Source organism: Vanellus vanellus (assembly GCF_965231255.1).
Source record: "Vanellus vanellus genome assembly, contig: HAP1_SCAFFOLD_1142, whole genome shotgun sequence".
NCBI classification, from domain to species: domain Eukaryota; kingdom Metazoa; phylum Chordata; class Aves; order Charadriiformes; family Charadriidae; genus Vanellus; species Vanellus vanellus.
In genome coordinates, this window is record NW_028128851.1 from 35,957 (window position 1) to 57,000 (window position 21,044).

Here is a 21,044-nt window from a genome sequence, read left to right on the forward strand (position 1 = left end):
TTATTTCATGCCTCTGTAAATTACTCTGTATTACACCCCGCAAATTTGAATGGACATTTCCAACTTTGTCAGCCCCAGGAGAAGTGGTCTCTTGAGTGAGGGGGTGGAATATGGGAAAGTAACGGAAGATTGGAGAGGAGGACTGTAAACTCGCCCAAGTGACTTGCACCTGGGGTGAGGACAACACATCTATTGAACACTAATTGTTGTTCAACCCTCTGTGCTCACAAGTGGAATATCTGCACTTAGATAACGTGAGCCTGGGATGGGCTCAGGGACACCTTATTGTCCTGGTTTGAGCCACACAAGACTAATTTCTCCTCAAACACTTGGGAAAACTGCACTTTTAGAAGGCTCCAGTGTCTGAATTTGTGAAAATAGTGACTTTACAGCCAGCTATGGTGTGTGGGTCTCAAGGTCTCAGCGTTTTCGAGCTCGCCAGGTGCAGGGATGAGGAGGAGCGAGACCCGGGCACTTGACCCAAGCTGGCCAACAGGGTTAGTTCATAACATCAATGTCACACTCATTATAAATTAGAAAGTTTGCTGCGAAGTCGCTCTCTCCCTTGATGGCTGCCATCCTGAGAACTTCGTGCCCTGGTGCCGGAGCCCTGAGGCCTTCCCTTCCTCCTGAAGCTGTAGCGCTCGCAGTGTCCCACATTTGCTGTCCACTCCTGGGAGTGCACAGCTTCCTACTGATAGAATTGGCTGAGTATAATCTTTGCATATTCTGTATTGGTGTTGGGATCAATATCGGTTCTTTACTGCTGTTAATGTTAATTATCTAATCTTATTCTATTAAATCTGTTTATACTTCAGCTCTCGAGTTTTCTTGTTTTTCACGATTTCCCTTTCCCAGGTGGGGAGGGGTCATCAGGTGATAGAATGATTGTCTAAATGACAACAGATTGTTATGGGTCTCTCAAACTATAACAAATTTGGTGCCCAATGTGGTATTGTAATGGGTTTGGCACTCAATGTGATATTTTGCACTTAATTTAAATAGTGCTGGGAGAACTGTAGGTTTTAATTAGAAAATTCTGAAGGGTTGAAGTTTTAAAAAGATTTGATTGGATTCCTTGAAAAGTCACTATGACTCTGTTGGAAAGGTTTTGAAGGAACCTGGTCAGAGTTCTCCGCTATCTTTGTATAAACTTAGGTAAGGAGCTATGGGAGCTGTGGGGGAGGTCATTGCTGTTTCTCTCTCCTTTAGGGCAGCTTATCGTTTCTCAGTGTGGACTCAAAAACATTGCCTTGTTATTTTGTGTGGCGGTATTTTGCTATGTTATCGGGTCGTTTGTAATCTTTCCGTTATTTGTCACTTATATAATAGCACCTCGAGAATTGCAGTGGTCAGACCCATCTTGGGACAGTGGGAGTCCTTTGCTGACCATTGTGCATTGGGTTATGTTACGGGTCATTTAGCAAAGGAGAGGATGTCTCTTGAGAATTTAGACGTACCGATGTCATCAATAGTAACAGTTTTTGAGAGTTTGGAATACCCTTGGAATATTTTGATTGTTGTGCTTGGGTTGTTAAGTTTTGAGGGTTTGATCTGTTTTATTGTCTGGATCTGCAGTAGAGGGAAACGTCCAGCAGAGACCGCGCCGGCTCCTACCGCGCACAGCTGCTGCCGGCCTCTATGGCAGGCGTTGATCCAATCCAGACTGCAGGCTGAGATCCTGCCGGCTCCTACGACAGTCCCCACCGACCCCCGCTGCTGTACACTGTACCGGCACAGACCCCGCCAGCCCCCCCGACGGACATCGCGCCTGCACGGCCCCTGCCAGCCGCCCTGATGGGCATCATGCCTGTGATGAAACAGGAAAAAAGGACTTCACTGAGAGGTTCAAATTAACAATGTATTTGGACTTCACTCACAGGTCCAATACGTCACTATTGCAAGTTGTGTGTGTGCGGTGGCGATTACACTATTGCGGTTTAGAAGACATTAGTGGGATCCACTATTGCTAATGATCCGGACAAGTGACAACACAAACCACAAGGGCGCTAGATATTAATGCCTTAGAAGAGTGCACCAGTCACAAACTCAATCGCATGCCCTATACCGTACGGATGTTTCTTAGTCACTTACCCTCTCTCTCTCAGGTGAGGTCGCTCCATCCCGGGGAAGTTACCCTGTACAGCGTCCTGGATGGGGGGGACGGATCTCCGAGGGGCCAGCTGTATCCTTGGAGGATTCCCCATTTGTCTCCCCAGACCCTGCGGTTTATATTTCCTGACTCGGTGAGGGTGCAGGATTATGCCCGAGTGGATTACACTGTCTGGGATATTTCCCTCTGGTGGTGCCATAGCGAAGTCTCTGTTGCCAGTTTGTGATGTCCGGCGCTCAACGTCACGGGAAGAGTGGTGGGATGGGACTCGGGGCATTTTGTTTGTTAAAGGCCATTTGGTTTTGGTTGTTCTGTGCCATCTTGAGATAAGCCCGGGCTGAGCTGTTTTGCAGCTCCCCCCAAGTTCTCTCTGCACAGCCAAGGCACGGCGGGGATGGAGCTGAGTGGGATGGCAGCTCCCTGCCTCTCACCTCTTGTGCTCTGAAACCGGCTTGGCTGGCTGCTCCCATACAGAGAGAAGGGGCTGAGTGGGGCTGGGAGGGCAGGAGGTGGTGGCGGGGGGAGCGGGCCAGCAGCCGCAGGGAGGTGGTTGTGCAGGTGCCGCGAGGGTATGGAGAATGAACCTGGTACTTGTACAGGAGGCAGAGCCCTGCTCGGCATCGTGACACTTCTTCCCTGTGCACAGGGCTCCCCACTCGGGCAGGGTCCTAGCCACCCCACAGGGGTTATCCAAGGGCTGTTGGGCTACCAGGGCGTGCTTTGTGTACGGCTCCCAAGGAAGGCACTGCAGACTCCCTACCTATGGTGCCATCCAGAGAGCTGTGGAGGGGGACAAGTGATTGCCATTGCCCCAGCGCAGGAGCAGAGACAGGTGGCAGCCTTAGCTCCACAATCAGTGAAAGCAGAGCCACCGCATCAGCTCTTCAGCAAAATGCTCTGCCACTCTGGGGCAGCTCAGCACCTATGTCCGCCTTCCCCCCAAAACCGATGCCCACACACGCACAGACGCACGTTTGGGTGTGAAACAAATGATTTATTGACATCTATGTACAGAGTAAAGCTCCGCGAGGGACAGGTTGGTGGCTGGGCCCATGGTAACAGGAGTCTCTGTCGCAAGGCTCCTTGCAAGGGCGACTCCAGCCGCATCGCGTCCCACTCCCCAGAGTGCGGTTCTGCTGCAAAGGAAAGGTGTGGCAGCAGTTCCCAGAGCCGACTGAGTAGCGTGTTGTGCGTGCCCAGCGTGCTCAGTTCCGCAGCACCAGGGGAGTATCTAGGGGACACTAAGAGAGCTCTGTGCGTGAGGAGCTCTTTCGGTGTCCGTAGAAGAGCAGGCTTGTGAGCCGATCTTGCAGCTCATCGGCCTCACGCATTGCCTTGGCGTGGGCAGCCGGGTCGTGCAGCAGGCGCTGGAAGAGGTTGAGTGGCTCCGCTGTTTGGAGGGCTGGGGGCAAGACGATGTCCTCGGGCATGTTCTCATTAGCAAAGAAGAAGTGGTCGAGGCGTCTGTCGTGCAGGCAGCCGCGCAGGTACCACAGGATATCCTGCAGCCGCATGAGGAACTCCCTCCTGCTCCAGCTCGACACGGGTAAGGTGTTGAGGAGGTGCATGGCAACCGTCTTGAAGATAGCGGTAGAAAAGCCGGTGCCCAGCAGGATAGCGGCAAAGAGCTGGAGGCATTTGAGGTGGGCGGTGTCGTGTGGGGCCTGCCTGGCCACATGCCTGAAGAACTTCACCTCTGCCACCGCGTAGCTCTCTACCCACGTTGTGCTGGGGGTAAGGATGGCCTCTGTAGTCTCCTGGCTGCTCAGGAAGATGTCTGAGTCACCTCGCCGCACCCCAAACGTGATGTCAATGAGGATGCTTTTCCCGGAGGCGTTCGTCAGCTGCAGCTTGCAGGAGCGGCTGGAAGGCAGCACCTTCATGCTGTAGTGCTGCGCCTGAGGCATCTCTTCCCAGGCTGAGCTCACCAGGTTCTGCAACCACTGGGCGGTTTTGTGCACATCCAGGTAGGAGCCGGTGCAGAGGGTGCCAAGGAGGCTGGCAGACGGATTTTTCCTCAGCTCCTCCTCCTGGGGGTGGTGGAGGTAGAACGGCGTGTTCTCCACCAGCTGATCCCTGCTGCAGGTACACGCCAGCTCCACGCGGACGTGGGAGTCCTTTGCCGGCATCTCCGCTGAAGTGCCCAGCTCCAGGTGGAAAACGTGCCCACGGGGGGGCTTAAGGGGCACAAGCAGGTGGTACACAGCATCACGCCCACGGGGACTCCAACCTTCGAAGGCGCTGCCCACCCCGATGGCTGGCTGCAGGACCGGGAAGAAAGTATTGGACATGCGCTCTTGCAGGACAGCCAGGAGGTCGCCCACCAGCTCCTCCACCACGCGGCTCCTGTAGGCCAGGCGCTGCACTGACGACCGGATGCGCTTTGCAAACCTCCCAAACACACGCTTCTCATAATCGCCAGAACCTTCTCCTGCACATTGTTCGTTGCCGCACTCTGTGCTGCTGCTGGAGCTCTCCTCCTCTGCAGCGCTGCTGCCTGGCTGGGGGCTCCTTTTGCTGAGGTGCCGGCAGAGCCTGAAGATCAGGACGAGGACTGCAGCGAGCGCCCAGACCTGCCAGTGCTGCAAGGCAGCGAAGAGCAGGTCTCCCCAGGCCGAGGCGTCCTGCTCCATGTCCTGCAGCAGCCGAGTCTTGGGCTGGCTCAGCTGCTGCGCGTGCTGCTGCATGCGCCCGCAGGTGGCCTCACCCAGCTCCTGGCAGACCATGTGCAGGAGCTGGAGGATGCTCTGCACGAGCAAGGTGAGGAAGGTTGTGTCAGCCATGGCCTGTGGGAGGAGGGAGAGAAGGGGTTGAGTGGGGCTGGGAGGGCAGGAGGAGGTGGCGCAAGGGCCCTGCCGCTGCACTGCAGGGAGCTGGGGGCAGGCAGGAGAGGGGGCGAGACAGCTGGGGGACAGCAAGGCCTGCGCCCAACCCCGGCGGTGGCGGTGGCAGCGTGCCCGGCCCCAGGCGCTCCCGCCAGCAGCTGGGCCCTTGATGCAGGATGAGAACCCACACCCCAGGGGCCCGCCGTTCTGCCCGGGCCCCACTCCGGCCCAGCCTCCCGCCGCCTGCGCACTCACCTCTGGCTCAGGCTGTGCTGGGGCAGCGCTGCCTGCGGGCGCCTTTTATAGCTGCTCCCATTGTGACACGGCCCCTCTGATGTCACAAGCGCCAGAGCGCATCACCGGCACAGCCGCCAACCAGCCCCCCCGCCTCAGCGCCTCACAGCTGCTCCCGGCAACCAGAGCCCCGACAGACACAGAGTACAGGCCCAGCCGGCAGGACAGGGCTGCCAGTTGCTCTGCTTCCACTGCTTTAGTCGCCCCCACAGAGCATTTGCCGCTGTCCCGGAGTCAGGAGAGAGAGATAGTCTTGGCCACTTTTCTCCTTCAGCAACAGCTAACGCCAGCTGGACGGCTTTTCGCTCTGCAGATTGACTCCGCTCACCTTGTCCTTCAGCAGCTTCTGCCACTCGTCCTGTAGGACTCCACACCGCAGCATTCCACCTTCGATGCTTTCCTACAGTACGACAAGACCCATCAGTAACCAGACCATGCTGGTTCTCATTAGCTGAGAGAATGAGAGTTCATGATATGGTGGAGCTTCCTCAGCACGTGTCACCACCTCCTCTGGTGGCACCCCAAAGGCCTTGCCTTCGGGCCAATTTGTGATCACTTCTACCATTCCTGGGCAATTAGGGTTTCCTAATAACATAACCATCAAAAGCAAATTAAGGGGGGGGAAACTACCAGATTCTAAACTTGAGTACATTCGTACACAGCGGAGGGGTATTTTTCAATAAAGGCTGAATGAGACTGTCCCTGTGCTGCAGCTGGTTTTACCTCATCGTTTAGCCAGCAAAGGTTCCTGAGCGTGCGGATGTCCTCACGAGTGACCTTTAGTTTGAAGGCACTGCTCATGATCTCATCTGGCTCACCTCTGCCAAATGCGGCACTGACCTCTCTCTCCATGGCCTGAAAGGAACAATTAAATGGGGAAGGACTTGTGAAACAGAGCATGGAGCACGCTGACCTGGGGGCAGCTTTCCACTGAAACACGGCCTGTAAATTCAGCTCAGGTGACAGAGCAACTGCCTCCTACGGTTTCTTGGCTAAGTCAGCGATAGCGCTTTTGCCTTGCTTGGTTGGCTTCAGCATCCCAACTTTGAACTTTAGAGCCCAGGCTTGCTGCCATTTCTTTTCACCAAGGACGTTGGGATAAAACCCGTAAACTCAGCAAACACGCTAAGGCAGCTGAAAATGGAACACAACTCTGGCAAACCCCTTTCCCACGTGCTGCTGCGGCCCTCGCAATACCCAGCTGTCGTTGTTGGGACGGACACGACACTGGACATTAAGTTGCAGCAATTCAATTTTTTTATTTAACAAGCAGTGCTTTTTTATATTCTCTTACCCAGGTGCTTATCTATGCATATATTCAGGATTCTACTTTTGCCCAATACGCTCTCACATCACACGCTGTTCATGCTCTGGTCAAAGCCAGGATGTTTGCCAACCCTTATCTTTTTACTTAGCTCTTCTCAGGACTCCCCAGTCTCTTCAAGGGTACACAGATATCTGCTCAAGGTCAATGTTAAACTCGTGTTCCGATCCCTCGGACCAGCCGAGGTTTCCCACAATTCCCCCTTTTTGTATTTGTGCTACAAATGCTGCCCCCATCACCCGCTGCAGGGCCCTTTGCAGTAGGGAGATGAGACATGGCACCATCATTAGCACAACTAATATCAGCAATATTATTAATCCTGCTTTGACCTTTGAAACCAGCCATCCCGAGAGTCCCCAGTTTTGCAAAAGGTGATCAAAAGAGAAGAACCCATCCTCTTCCTTTAACTTTTTCGTTCGTTCCATTAACTCTTGTATGTGTGCATGAATAGATTGAGAATGGTCCGATAAGTTCATGCAGCACATCCCATCAAAATCTTGACAACCATGACCTTGAGCCAGCAACAGAAAATCTACTGCAGCTCGATTCTGCAGTGTGGCATGTCTGACTGAGTCTACATCTAGTAGTAAACTACTTAAAGCTGAAGATGTAGCATTAGATTGCTTAGCCAGCCAACACCCAAGCTTGTTAAGCGTAGCGAGTGCTTTAGCTGATGCCACTCCGGGGCAAAAAAGGATGCTGCGATTATTAGGTCTCACAGCAGCACTTTTGCTCCAGGACCCACCCGTTCCTGGGTCACAAGGGAACCAAAGTGCCGAAGAAGGGGTGGCACCACAGCAGGAGTATCATCAGCAAACTGCAAAAAGTTTAATACATATACAGCTTTAGTTAATCGTGCTTCAGGGGTTTCCCCTATCATTCCCCCTTTTTGTTTTTTGCAAAGGCGTTTTAGAGTCCCGTGTGCACACTCAACAATACTCTGACCCGTGGGTGAGTGGGGGATGCCTGTGACATGTGTCACGCCCCAGAGTTGTAAAAAACAAGCTACCTTAATTGCCTTGGCCGTTAATTTCTCTTGGCCAAGGGGCAACTGATCAGCCCACACCGGTTTTTCTGTTAGCCATTTTAGGGCTAAAGTGTGTTGAGAAACACCCTGCAATACAGTGGTCCCGACTAAAAATCCGTAGTTATGCGAACTCCCCATTGGCCTAAGCAGCCCCTTCCCCATAGGTTTAAAGGAGTTGAGGTCACATATGGCCGCACTGTAGCCCTTTGCCCTTCTGAGTTTACAATCACAATAGGGTTAGTGGACATATAACTGTTGACAACTCCTCTGAGTCCTGCCCCTCCCAAGGCATTGGAGGTTAATGGCCAAGCAACAGGCCACTCCCGTAAAGAGATGATCGTCACATCTGCTCCAGTGTCTAATAATCCAGTCAGTCGGATCTTCTTGGGGGTGGCATCGTTAAGTTCAAGAACACAATGCATTTGTGGGCGTTGATTAGATACTCTTTGCACCCAATAGACTTGTGGCTTTCCTGTAGAGCCAAAACCACCATTACCACATGTAACGTTCGTTCGTGGAACACAACTTTGAAATGGGATTAACTGAGCAAGTCGAGTTCCCTTCTCAATAGTCACAGGTGGTGTAGCTGTTGATACCATGGTACATATTTGTCCTGTGTAATCAGCATCAATCACTCCGACATGTACCATGAGGCCTTGTAAGGTGGTACTAGATCTTCCTATCAGTAAGGCACTTAAACCTTTGCCAATTGGTCCCCAAGCGTCCAGGGGCACCTTGTGTACCTCTTTCGTACTTATTGTCACTGCGTCGGCAGTGGATACATCCATCCTGGCTGCCCCTCTTGTCTCTCCTGATAGCCTGTCACAGAGGGTTGCTCTTGCACTACTCCCAGGAATGGATTATTGAGGCAGGGTATTTGTGTCTGCGCACACCCTTTCGTGCTCTTCTTGCCGTTTCCCGATGGTATAGGTTGCCCGTTAAAGTGATATTTTGAGTGACATTGCTTAGCAATATGTCCCATTCTTCCACATCGATGACACATCATGCTTGCAGCACCTCCTGTACTCTGCTTTTGAGGGCCAGTTCTCTGTGGCTTCTTTCTAGGGCACTCTGCTTTTACATGACCCGACTGACCACACCCATAACATTTTAGGCTTTGCACACGCACTGCTGCCATTGCTGTTGCAAGTGCAGTCATTTTATGTTCCATAGACCCAACTTTAGCACATGCGGTTATCATGGCCTCTAAGGTGGGATCACCTGGCAAAGCTTCAATTATTTTTTGGCTGTCCGCGTTACCTCGGGCTAGCTGTTTCAGTAGCATCTCACGGAGGTGAGTGCCAAACACCTGTCGCTCAGTGGCTGCCTGCAGTTTTTCAACAAACGGAAGAAATGCTTCACGAGTACCTTGCTTAATAGTGGTATATTTCTGTTTTGGCTCTGCCAACTCGGCTGTAGGGATTAATGATTCAATTCCTACTTGCTTCACTTGTTCTAACACAAGGGGGGGCCATTGCGCCTGGTGCTGTGGATTATTAGATTGACCCGTCCCTGTTAATACTTCAGCGCCATTACCATAGCGAGGGTCCCCTTGCGGAAACTGTAAGTTATCCACAGCTTGTGCCTCAGCTCTTTGTTGCCAAATGCTTCTAAAAACTGTTAACTGCACCGGCTGAAAAATAATCTGAGCGAGGTGTTGAATATCATAAGGAGTCATCACTTCTAAGGACAGCAATCTTATGAGTTGCATTACTGCAGGAGAGTTCGGGCCGTACTGAGCAACAGCTTTCTGCAAATCCTGAATCACTTTCCAGGAATAGGGCATATGTTCATGGGGCTGCCCTGATGCAGGGTCATTGTATACTATAGGAAAAGCAGCAGGCTCGGCAATTTCAGTACTAGGAGACTCGGCATGAGAAAGTGAAACAGGTATTTTCTCCGACAAGTCCCATTCACCCAATTCCATCGCTTTTTGCTTCACCTCCCTCCAAAATCGGACAGGGTTTTGGGGTTTAACCGTCACTTGAACTGGTGGTAAGTCCAAGTTCGGGGATACTTTGAACAACAGAGAGGACCCCCTTGTTCTATTTACGATTTTACATCAGTGTGAGAAGGCCAAGGGGTAGGTGGGGCAGAAGGGACAGAAACTGGAGGAGAATTGCCCCAGTCGATCAAATTGCTTTCCTCCTCATTATCTGATTCAGGGGGCAAAGGTGGATAAGGGAACGGTGGATTAGGAGGTTCACAAGGGATGAGCACCTCCTCCGGAGGGGTCTTTTGGACCTCTTCACTGCTCTCGACTTGGTCTCTAGGCAATACAAATCCCGATCGGTTAGCACCTTCACTTGCAACTTGGTCGCGAGGTAATACATATTTATATTGTTTATCTTTTGTGTTCATCGGGAACAGTCCTTTATTTTCCCGAGCAGCAATCTCCTGCCCCTTTAAATCATCAACACGAGGTTTAGAGACAAACGGCGCAGGGGCTGCGGACGGCTGTTCACTCCCTTTCGCTAAATCTCTCTGCTCCTTAAAGTTCTTTAATGTCTCTAATAAAAGTCGCCACGTAGTTAATAACAGCCATTTTTGAGCCGTGTTTAGCTTCCTTAAAGTCTGCCGTAGTTTTGTCCATTGCTTTATACTAAATGCTGTAACCGATGTTACTTTTACTCCCTGTTCTTTTCCCCACAATACCATTTTTTGCAAAGTCACTTCAGGGAGGATTACACCTTGCTGTTTAAACAACAGCGTCCGTGTGGAGAGGATAGTCTGCTCCTCCTTAGTTAACTTCCCTCCCATGTCCCCAGTGGCTCACCTACTACAGGTGTCTTCTTAAATATGATCCGGATCCATCAACAGGTCTGCCTGCTGTCCTTAGCTTCACTGGGCTCCGTCCCCACGACTATTTCCAGTCGTCTTCTTCCTTAAAATCACGTCGGGGTCACCAGTTGTCGTTGTTGGGACGGACACGACACTGGACATCAAGTTGCAGCAATCCAATTTCTTTATTTAACAATCAGTGCTTTTTAATATTCTTTTACCCAGGTGCTTATCTATGCATATATTCAGCATTCTACTTTTGCCCGATACGCTCTCACATCACACGCTGTTCATGCTCTGGTCAAAGCCAGGATGTTTGCCAATCTTTTTACTTAGCTCTTCTCAGGACTCCCCAGTCTCTTCAAGGGTACACGGATATCTGCTCAAGGTCAATGTTAAACTTGCATTCTGATCCCTTGGACCAGCCGAGGTTTCCCACATTCCTCCACAATTGTTTAGATTCAGCGTACTTCTACCAAGGAATGAACCCATGCTGTCTCACCTGGAGCCCATATATATGCACTTCTAACACTGGGGAAGAGCTGATGTTCTCTTCGTTGGTCTGTAATACAACGTGATTTCCCAAGTGCACTGCCTGAAGGCTCAGCTCTGCTCTCAAAGCTGGTGCCAAGAATAGGCTCACCTCAAATAGGCCTCTTTCTCCTTGGAATAAGCAAAGAGGTCAACCTTGTGATCTGTTCTCCTGGTTTGAGTGACACAGGACTAAATTATCTTTTAATACTTGGGAAGACTGCACTTTTAGAAGGCTCTGGTTTCTGAATTTGTCAATATATTTACTTTATAGCCAACTATGGTGTGTGGGCTTCAAGGTCAAGGTTTTCGAGCTTGCCGGGTGCAGGGATGAGGAGGAGTGAGTCCTGAGCAGCTGACCCGAGCTGCCAACAGGATTATTCCATACCATGAGCATTGTCATATTCATATAATGTTTGTTGTGAAGTGCTCTCTCTCCCTTGATGGCTGCCATCCTGAGAACTGCGTCTCCTGGTGCCGGAGCCCTGAGCCCTTCCCTTCCTCCTGAAGCTGCAGCACTCGCTGTGTCCCACATTTGCTGTCCACTGCTGGGAGTGCACATCTTCCTATGGTTATAGTTGGCTGAGTATAATCCTGGTATATTTTGTATTGGTATTTGTATATTTGGTTGGACCCCACCGTGCTTTTCCACTTCCGACCCTCCAACGGGGCAAATAACAAAGTTGGTTGGCCTTGGCTGTTATAGCAATAAGTATAAGCAAGAGCCTCTCTGCACACCATGCCTGGGCATCTACTATAAAGGTCTGATCACTATGAGAGCAAACAGTGTCTGCACAATACGCTCTTAATTTCAGTAGTTAGAAGAGATTCAGCTAAGAAGCAAAGTTACTGAAGAAAATGGGTCCTGTTTTACCACAAACCAGGACACCAGCTCTCTCTGGGTGACCTCTTGCATCACAGCTCTACCTTTCAAGTGAAGTTTCTTCTTCCTCGTGTCCAGTCTCCACTTTCCCAGCTGCACTTTGTAGCAGTTTTGCTCTCTCCTGCTTTGTCACACTTCCAAGGAAAGCTCAAAAATCTGAGAAAGCACCCTCCAGGCAGGTGACCTCACTCATCAGCCTTCTTGTGGCCTTTCACTTGACCAGACAGAAGTAACCTCACCATGATCTTCTAAACCATGTGACTGCTGCTGGCCTTTCAGCTTCTTGGAAAGACACAAACAAGCCATCTGCCTGCTGCTGTCCTGTCAGGTACTCAGACAGAAGGGACATGCCAGCCCACATCCACGTCCTCTTCCTGGATGGGGCTCCACCGTACAGGGTGATTATAAGGACATTCAACAGTGTTGGCCCAAGTGCTAATCACTGAGGGATTCTTGTTATGACTGGCTTCAAGCAGGACTTTGTACTGCTGTTGACATTTGGGCCTGATCATCTAGCCAGCTTCCCTCCCATCAGACCTTCCGCTGCTTCAGCCCAGAGAGCATCAATCAGGCTATAAGGAGACTGGGAGATGATGTTAAAGGCCGTGCAGAAGGCCAGGTACACAATATGCCCTTGTTTCCCCTAACCATCCTGGTCCAGCAATGCCTTTCTTGTCCTTCCAGTGTCTGGAGATGGCTGCGGGAGGACGTACCCCACCACCTTCTAAGGGACTGAGGAAGGCACACAATTCTCCCAATCCTCACCCCTGTCCTTCTTGAAGATGGGTTTGACATCTGCCTTTTCCAAGGACCCCAGAGCCTGTCTGGCTGCTCTGGCACTTTTCAGGGCACAATCCAGAGTCACAGGACAGGGTGATGGAGCAGAGAGGAGCACTTGCAATGAGCCTGTCCACGGCAGCTGAGATGACTGTCCCTGGGATGGTGGGGATTTGTTCGTGCAGTCACACACAGAAATGTCAGAGCTCTGTCGGGTGCCCACACCTCAGCTGGCCTCGGGCACTCCTCATACACACACGGGTGATCAGAGACACGAGTCCTTCCCTTGCCCGTGCAGAAGCAATGCACTGTAGAGGTCACAGTGTCTCTCTGACCTCCTGCTGCCACCCCCAGAGGCTGGGAGGCACCGCAGCCCTGCAGTGAGTCGCCCTGCTCTGCACTCCTCATGAGGAATGGACACGGGGACCTTGGTTCAAGGAAGCACATCCCAGTGCTGCATCCAGGTGTTCCCCCGGAGATGTTACTCTCCAAGTGAAGTGACCTCGTCTGTCCTACACGCCTTCATGGCACCCCCAGGAATAGCTGATGGCATTTGTGCTCACCCGTGTCCATCTCTCCACACGCACATGATGTGCATGCTTAAGTCTCATCTGTACAATGCAAACATGGACCTTGTCATTTGGTGTCCCTCTGTGGAGGGACAAAGAACCTCTCTGAGGTGGGATGAGAGTCCAGTGCTAGAAATGGAGGTTGTTCTTGCTGGCCCATGATGGTGACCCTGGGGCAACTTCCCCGGGGCATCCAGTGGGCACAGGCACAGCCTAGACCCTGCTCTGCTGGTCCCTCATGTCTCGCGCAGGAGCCGGGCTGTGCCAGGATACTGCTGTGTGCCCCCACCCTGCATACTCCCACACTTCAGCTCTTCCCTGGGGTTTTCCTCTCTGGGGGACTTGCCAGCCCCGCCAGCCCAGACCCTCCCTGAATCTGGACACCTCCTGCCCTCTCCCCAGCACAGACCAGCAGAGCAGCCCCATTGGGACTGGTCCCACAGCAGTACATGGAGGCCAGTGAGAATGTTCACCCAGCCGGCATGCTGAGGATATTTCCGCCCCAGGCAGCTTGCAGCTCCACCTGCCAAACGTCCTTCCCAGGATGGCATGAGAGAATTGGCCCAGGGCACCCTCAGGAAGGTCCTTTTGCCTCAGGGACAGGGCAGCCTTCCCCGAGCTGCCCCACCGCAGCAAAGGGTTCCTCTTGCCATGTCTGCCCTGCACACATGCGGTGCCCTAGTCTTCTCCCACCACAGCCCATCTCCCCTCAGAGCCTCTTCCCGAGAGAGCTCATCCGTGCTGGCCTGGCCAGCCATTCCTGCACTCCCTCCCCAGGTGTCCCACAGCCCCTGAGCTGGTGGTGCGGCTCTGCAGAGCCAGGGGCTGTGGTGCCCAGGGCCATGCTGGTCAGGCTGGGAGGCAGACCCAGCTTGGGTGGCTCCTGCCCCCTACACCTCAGCACACAGATGAGGCCCCTGCAGCTCCTGAGAAGATCTCAGACAAACAAGTCAGTGCAGGGTCCTTTATTTTGTTTAAATATACAGAGAGAGCAGGTCCTTATTTATACAAAGTCTCTGGATCAAACAAGACAGGCAGATGCTGACATAGAAATGGGATAAAGGATGGCTCTGTTCTTTAGTTGACAGCATTAGTAAAACCCAGAAAAGCTAAAACCCGAAGAATCACAGAATCACACAGAATCACAGAATTTTCAGAGTTGGAAGGAACCTCTAGAGATCATCTAGTCCAACTCTCCTGCTAAAGCAGGATTGCCTAGAGCACATTACTCAGGACTGCATTCAGGCGGGTCTTGAAATTCTCCAGGGAAGGGGACTCCACAACCTCCCTGGGCAGCCTGTGCCAGTGCTCTGTCACCTTCACCGTAAAGAACTGTTTCCCTGTATTTGAACGGAACTTCCTGTGTTCTAACTTGTGCCCATTACCCCTCGTCCTGTCACTGGGAACCATTGAAAAGAGCCTGGCTCCATCCTCCTTCAACCCACCCTTTAGATACTTGTATGCCATAATAAGGTCTCCCCTCAGCCTTCTCTTCTCCAGGCTAAAGAGTCCCAGCTCTCTCAGCCTTTCCTCATAAGGGAGATGCTCCAAGCCCTTAATCATCTTAGTTGCCCTTCGCTGGACTCGCTCCAGCAGTTCACTGTCCCTCTTGAACTGGGGAGCCCAAAACTGGACACAGTATTCCAGTTGTGGCCTCACCAGTGCAGAGTAGAGGGGGAGAATGACCTCCTTTCACCTACTGGCCACACTCTTCCCTATGCAGCCCAGGATTCCATTGGCCTTTTTGGCAACAAGGGCACATTGCTGGGCCATGGATAATTTACTGTCTACCAGGACCCCCAGATCCTTCTCCTCAGAGCTACTTCCCAGCAGGTCCGCCCCTAACCTATACTGGTGCTTTACATTCTTCCTCCCCAGGTGCAGGACCTTGCACTTGCCTTTGTTGAACCTCATGAGGTTCTTCTCTGCCCAGCTCTCCAGCCTGTCCAGGTCACGCTGCATGGCAGCACGGCCCTCTGGGGTGTCAGCCACCCCACCCAGTTTGGTATCATCAGCAAACTTGCTGAGGATACACTCTGTCTCCTCATCCAGGTCATTAATGAATATATTAAAATTGGACCGAGTATTGACCCCTGGGGGACACCACTGGTTACAGGCCTCCAACTAGACTCTGTGCCGCTGATCACAACCCTCTGAGTTCTGTCCCGCAGCCAACTCTCAATCCACCTCGCTGTCACCTCATCTAGCCCATACTTCCTCAGCTTCCTAATGAGGATGTTATGGGAGACAGTGTCAAAAGCCTTGCTAAAGTCAAGGTAGATGACATCCACGACTTTCCCCTCATCCAGCCAACCACTTATAACATCATAGAAAGCTATCAGATTGGTCAAGCATGATTTACCCTTGGTAAATCCATGTTGACCACTTCCAATAACTTCCTGTTCCTCAACGTGTTTGGAGATGACATCCAGAAATGAAAGGAAAAACCTAGCAAAGAAAGTCTGGGCCTGTAATGAGTTACATCATGTGTGATACATAGAACAAGATGGGCAGTTCATTGTTGCTTCTGAAAAGAAACCAGTCATCCATTTCCTTAGGGCATCCTTGAGCTCCTGGTTCCTCATGCTGTAGATGAGAGGGTTCATAGCTGGAGGCACCACTGAGTACAGAAATGACACCAACAGGTTCAGGGATGGGGAGGAGACAGAGGAGGGCTTCAGATAGGCAAACATGGCAGTGCTGAGAAAGAGGGACACCACGGCCAGGTGAGGAAGGCATGTGGAAAAGGCTTTGTGCCATCCATGCTGTAAGGGGATTCTCAGCACAGCTCTGAAGATCTGCACATAGGACACCACAATGAAAACAAAGCACACAAATGCTGAACAGGCACTAACAACAAGAAGCCCAACTTCCCTGAGGTAATCTGAATGTGAGCAGGAGAGCTTGAGGATGTGGGGGACTTCACAGAAGAACTGGTGCAAGGCATTGCCTTGGCAGAGGGGGAGTGAAAATGTATTGGCTGTGTGCAGGAGAGAATTGAGAAACCCACTGCCCCAGGCAGCAGCTGCCACGTGGACACAAGCTCTGCTACCCAGGAGGGTCCCGTAGTGCAGAAGTTGGCAGATGGCAATGTAGCGGTCATAGGCCATGACCGTGAGGAGAAAATACTCAGCTGAAATGAAAAAGACAAAGAAAAAGAGCTGGACAGCACATTCTGCATAGGAGATGGCCCTGGTGTTCCAGAGGGAATTGGCCATGGCTTTGGGGAGAGTGTTGGAGATGGAGCCCAGATCAAGAACAGAGAGGCTGAGGAGGAAGAAGTACATGGGGGTGTGGAGGCGGTGGTCGCAGGTGATGGTGGTGATGATGAGGCCGTTTCCCAGGAGGGCAGCCAGGTAGATGCCCAGGAAGAGCCCAAAGTGCAAGAGCTGCAGCTCCCGAGTGTCTGCAAATGCCAGGAGGAGGAACTGGGTGATGGAGCTGCTGTTGGACATCTGATCCCTTTGTTCATGAGGTTCTGCCAAAGGAGGAAACCACACTCACAAGTTAGGGCTGCTCTGAGCAAATCTCTTCTCATTCCGCGTGTCCCATTCTCCTCTGTCCTTCCCAAACACACATTGCCTTCCTCCTTCCTTTTAAGACCTTTTGACTTCCCCAAGTGTTGATCTCTGCTTTGTGCTGGACAAACACGACATGAGGAGGAGTCTTCTGCCCATGGGCTTGCGAGCAGTCACCCCTGCTCAACAGCAGTGGGCATCTGGGAAGGGTGTGGCAGCTTCTGAAAGTCGCTGTTTGCCTCATCGGTAATCCCTGTGTCATGAAGACAAGCTGGTCAGCATTTTCAAGCAGGAGGGTGCCAGGGAAACTCCCAGAAGTGCTCTAAGTGCAGTGATCTCAGCAGAGTCATCTCACCCCCGAGCTCCACACTGCATTTTCCATAGCCCCACAGGTTTGGGTGGTTTGAAGGACTTTGGTCCCACGGACACAGCTGCATGGTGGTGTTGGTGTGTAAGCCTCACCTGAACCCCTTCTTCCTAGAGAGTATGCGGGTAAGAACAAGAGCAGTATGGACAGGAGTGGAAGATGGAGAAATGCTCCTGCTGAGGGAGGACAGGGACCGATAGCACTAAGGAGTTTCTCCTCCTTGGTGTGTGGCTGCTGAGCAGGCACCTCAGCCAGAAACCCAACAGCCTTGATGTCAGAAGCTCTGCTGGGCGAGAGAGGAGACCGGGGGGTTTTCAGTAGAAGGTGCCCTCATTACAGGAGGTGGCAGGAAGGTGCCCGAATCACCTTCTCATGGCACATGGGAGCTGCTCCCTCTGGGAGAGGAAAGAGGGAAAGAGCTGTCCCTGCTGGGAGCTCTTTCTCTGGCAGCGCGTCTCCTCCCCGGCAGTGCACACAGAACCCATCACAGACACTGTGTGCTCAGCTCTGTCCCGCAGACACCTCCTGGCAGCAGAACACTGCCCAGGAGCATCCCTGTGGGCACAGGTTCTGACAGGAACATGTGACTGACCCTGATAAGGCTGGAAAGGTGATGCTGGGTGCTCTCTGTAAGATGTAGGATATGGATTTTTCTTACTCCCTGATTTATTCACCTCTAAGTGAAAAAGATTTGGAGGCTCTGTGCCTTCTGAAGAACAGGGAGACAAATCTCCACGTCTCACTCCCCACCCACACACACAAAAAAGCAGAAGACTGAAAGCACAAACTCCTTCCGTTTCAGGTAGCCCCTGCCTTGAGGTTCTTCTTGAAAAGTTTCCTCTGCTACTGCCCTTGAGCTGTGAGCAGCCCTGACCCACGCAGTTCTCTCTCGGCAACACCCTGTCGTGCAAGGAGTTGCTACTTCCACACACACCTTCTCCCCACAGCACCTCTGTGGGAGCTCCCTGGGCAGGCAGAGAGCTGACCCTGGCAGGCGGCAGAGTCCCTGCCCCAGCACACAGCCCCCGGGGTGCAGGGACCCTGCTGGCAAGGACAGCCCTGCCCACCCCTGCCTGCACACCCACCTTCACACATGGCAGTGGTCCTAAGGGGAAGGCAGCTGTCGTGCCCTGTCCCTCTGAAGGCACAGCAGGGCATCCCTGCTCTAGAGCACATTCTTCACCTCTACTCTAGAGGAAGTGTCAGAGCCCTCCTGAAAGATCCCATAGACCATGGGAGGAGCAGCTTTTGGACATCTTTCCAAAAACTGCAGCTGCAATTGCCCTAACCCAGAGACTTACCATGTCAAGGGCTTTGAAAGTTTCTCCCCTGCAGTGAGCTGTCAGCATCCTCCCTCTCCAGAATGCCTTCAACCTCTCTCTGCTCCCTGCTCTGCCCTCGCTGCCTGCAGGCAGTGCCCTCAGCCCTGCTGCGCTGTGCAGAGGAGCTGCTCCTGGGCAGAGCTGTCTCTCTGCAGCGCTGCCCGCTTGCCAGGAGCTCCTTCTGTCCCAGCAGCCCGGCCCAGCTCAGCAGCAGAGGACCAGCCCACGGTGGCGCTCTCTCTGTCCCCTCTGGGCTCCCTGGAGGTGTCCCTGGGCTCCAGGGGAACCTGCTGGGAAACAGCCTGAAGGAGTCCCTCGTGTTCCCTCCCTCAGCTGGGGAGAGACGATTCTTTCCAGCGCTGTTTTTTCTCTTACCAGAGTCAGATTTGAGTACTATAAAGCCTTTTTCCTTTCCTGTCATTACTCAGGACATTCAAACAGAGACAGGAAGGGATCTCCTTTAGCCCTGGTGAGGGAAGGGAATCAACAGAGTCCGTTGAGGCATTTCACCCTGGGATCAACTCTTTGGGCTTTAAAGGGGACTGAACTCCATTCCGTGCAGATGACAAACCCATAGGAGTTTGGGTTCCTCTTGCTTCGATCCTGGAATGCACAAAATAGGCACCTGCATGTGAGCTCCTTGTCTCAGCTCCCATGGTCACTACTCATGGGTAGAGTTTGAAGGAATGTTAAAGATCATCATGTTCCAACCCCTGCCTTGGGCAGGGACACCTCTCAGTTGACCACGTTGCTCAAAGCCCCGTCCATCCTGGCCTTGAGCACCTCCAGGGTTGGGGCCTTCGCAGCTTCTCTGGGCAACCTGCGCCAGTGCCTCACTACCCTCACAGGAAAGATTTTCTATCTAATATCTAATCTAAATCTACCCAGTTCCAGTTTAAAAGGGTTTACCCCTCGTCCTATCACTACAGTCCATGTTCAGGAGTCCCTCTCCACCTTTCCTATAAGCCCCATTTAGGTACTGGAAAGTGCTATAAGTCTCCGCAGAGCCTTCTCTTCTGCAGGCTGAACAACTCTCTCAGCCTGTCCTCATAGGAGAGGTGCTCCAGCCCTCTGCTCATCTTTGTGGCCCTCCTCTGGACTTGCTCCAACATGTCCTTGTCCTTCTTCTGTTTGGGGCTCCAGAGCTGGACGCAGCAGTCCAGGTGGGGTCCCACGAGAGCAGAGTAGAGGGGTGTAATCACCTCCCTTGACCTGCTGGCAACACTGCTGGGCATGCAGTCCAAGATGCGGTTGGCCTTCTGGGCTACAAGTGCACATGCCCCACTATGTCCCAGTATGTAGCCTTGGCAAGTCCATGCTGACTGCATTTGGACACATTCTTCTCTTTTTGGTGCCCAGAGATGTCACACACAAGGACTCTGACTGATGGCACACTCCTTACCAGTTTGAGCTCTACAGCCAGTAGTTCCTTGAGTTGCACTTTTGGCCTAGGTCAAAGTTGGTTCCAACACTTGATTGTCCTCTCTCACAAGAGACCTCTATCAATCCAATGACCTTTCAAAAATTATATTCCGCAGAAATATTGATCTTCCCCTGCAACTTCATTCCACTATTCTGCCTGTTATACAGTGCATTTAATGTCTCTCATCTTTCAGACCTGTATCACCTGTTTATATACAATGACCATTTCTAAAGTCAGCTTTTCAGATGCAAACTGTCTCAACAAAGGCCTTTTCTATTGCACTCCACTTCTCCTGCCCTTACTCTTTGGTCATTCAGAGTCCTGTCACCTATCCAGCTGCTGCTTTGAGCTTCAGGGAGTTACAAGTTTGCCTGTCTTTCCGTCGTCTATTTATCTCCTTTAGCCAAGTCTGTAACTATATCTATCTTTTTGTACCTGTCCATCTAAAGCATTTCTGACAAGATCATCCCTTGTAGCAAAGCAACCTCATTAGAAGCAGCTTGTCCTGAGCATCTGGTTGCAGAGGGTGTTTTATTGTTTATCAAACTTGATCATGTTTTACTTTTCTCTGCTTGCAAAGAGGAAAACTGCTCCTGTGCCTGGGTGCAGCCAGGTCTCTGAGGAGCGCAGGAGGGAGATGGTGCAATGGAGCTGTAACACCCCGCTGCAGACTTCAGTGGAGAAGTCTGAGGTAAGGAAAAGTGATGCAAATCCCAGCTGGCCAATGACAGGGATGGTGAGGAAGGGGATGTGAGGAGCAAGGCTGTCCATACAGTCTCAGACCTCAGGGGACTGCTTTTCCTGGCTGCCCAGACCTCCTGGGAAGACCGTCTGCATCAATATCAACTGCTGACTGCTTCTATCCCCTCTTCTCTCTCTGAAAAGTTCATAAAAAGAACCTTTGAAATAAATGAAAAAATATTTTCTATTATCTTCCTTCTAAATTACACTGTTAAACAACTCCAACTAGCTCTATTGAAAACTTGAAGAAAATTACAGGGAGAGAAATAGCTCGTTAGGAATTTCTGTCCCTTAACGAGCCCCATGGTGTATTGGGCCCTGACTCCATCAACCTCAGACACTAAGAGGAGACTGAACAAGTGCTCCAGAAGTCCAAGTCAGAAGCAAAGCACCTGGCAGCCTTGATTGGCCCCACTGAGGGTCGTTACTGCCAAAGACTCCCCATGGGCTCGTTAGAGGGGATAACTGGAGGCTGTGGCTGCAGGTAGGCAAAGGCACTGTGCAGGTGGCTGTAATGCCAAGGAACCCCTTGGCTTGGTTGATGCAGCA

At 51.9% G+C, this 21,044-nt stretch overlaps 2 protein-coding genes across 2 annotated transcripts; both read right to left on the reverse strand.

The window, feature by feature from the left end:
- Positions 1 to 3,354: 3,354 nt before the first annotated feature.
- Positions 3,355 to 4,746, reverse strand: LOC309684005 (inositol 1,4,5-trisphosphate receptor-interacting protein-like 1; the record flags this gene model as incomplete). The annotated part of the gene is made up of 1 exon (XM_082499972.1): positions 3,355 to 4,746. The coding sequence occupies one exon, from the start codon at positions 4,744 to 4,746 to the stop codon at positions 3,355 to 3,357; it is 1,392 nt and encodes a 463-aa protein (XP_082356098.1).
- Positions 4,747 to 15,607: 10,861 nt separating this feature from the next.
- On the reverse strand, positions 15,608 to 16,579 carry LOC309684006 (olfactory receptor 14J1-like; the record flags this gene model as incomplete). Its single annotated transcript, XM_082499973.1, has 1 exon — positions 15,608 to 16,579. One exon carries the CDS (start codon positions 16,577 to 16,579, stop codon positions 15,608 to 15,610), a length of 972 nt encoding a protein of 323 aa, XP_082356099.1.
- Positions 16,580 to 21,044: the final 4,465 nt, after the last annotated feature.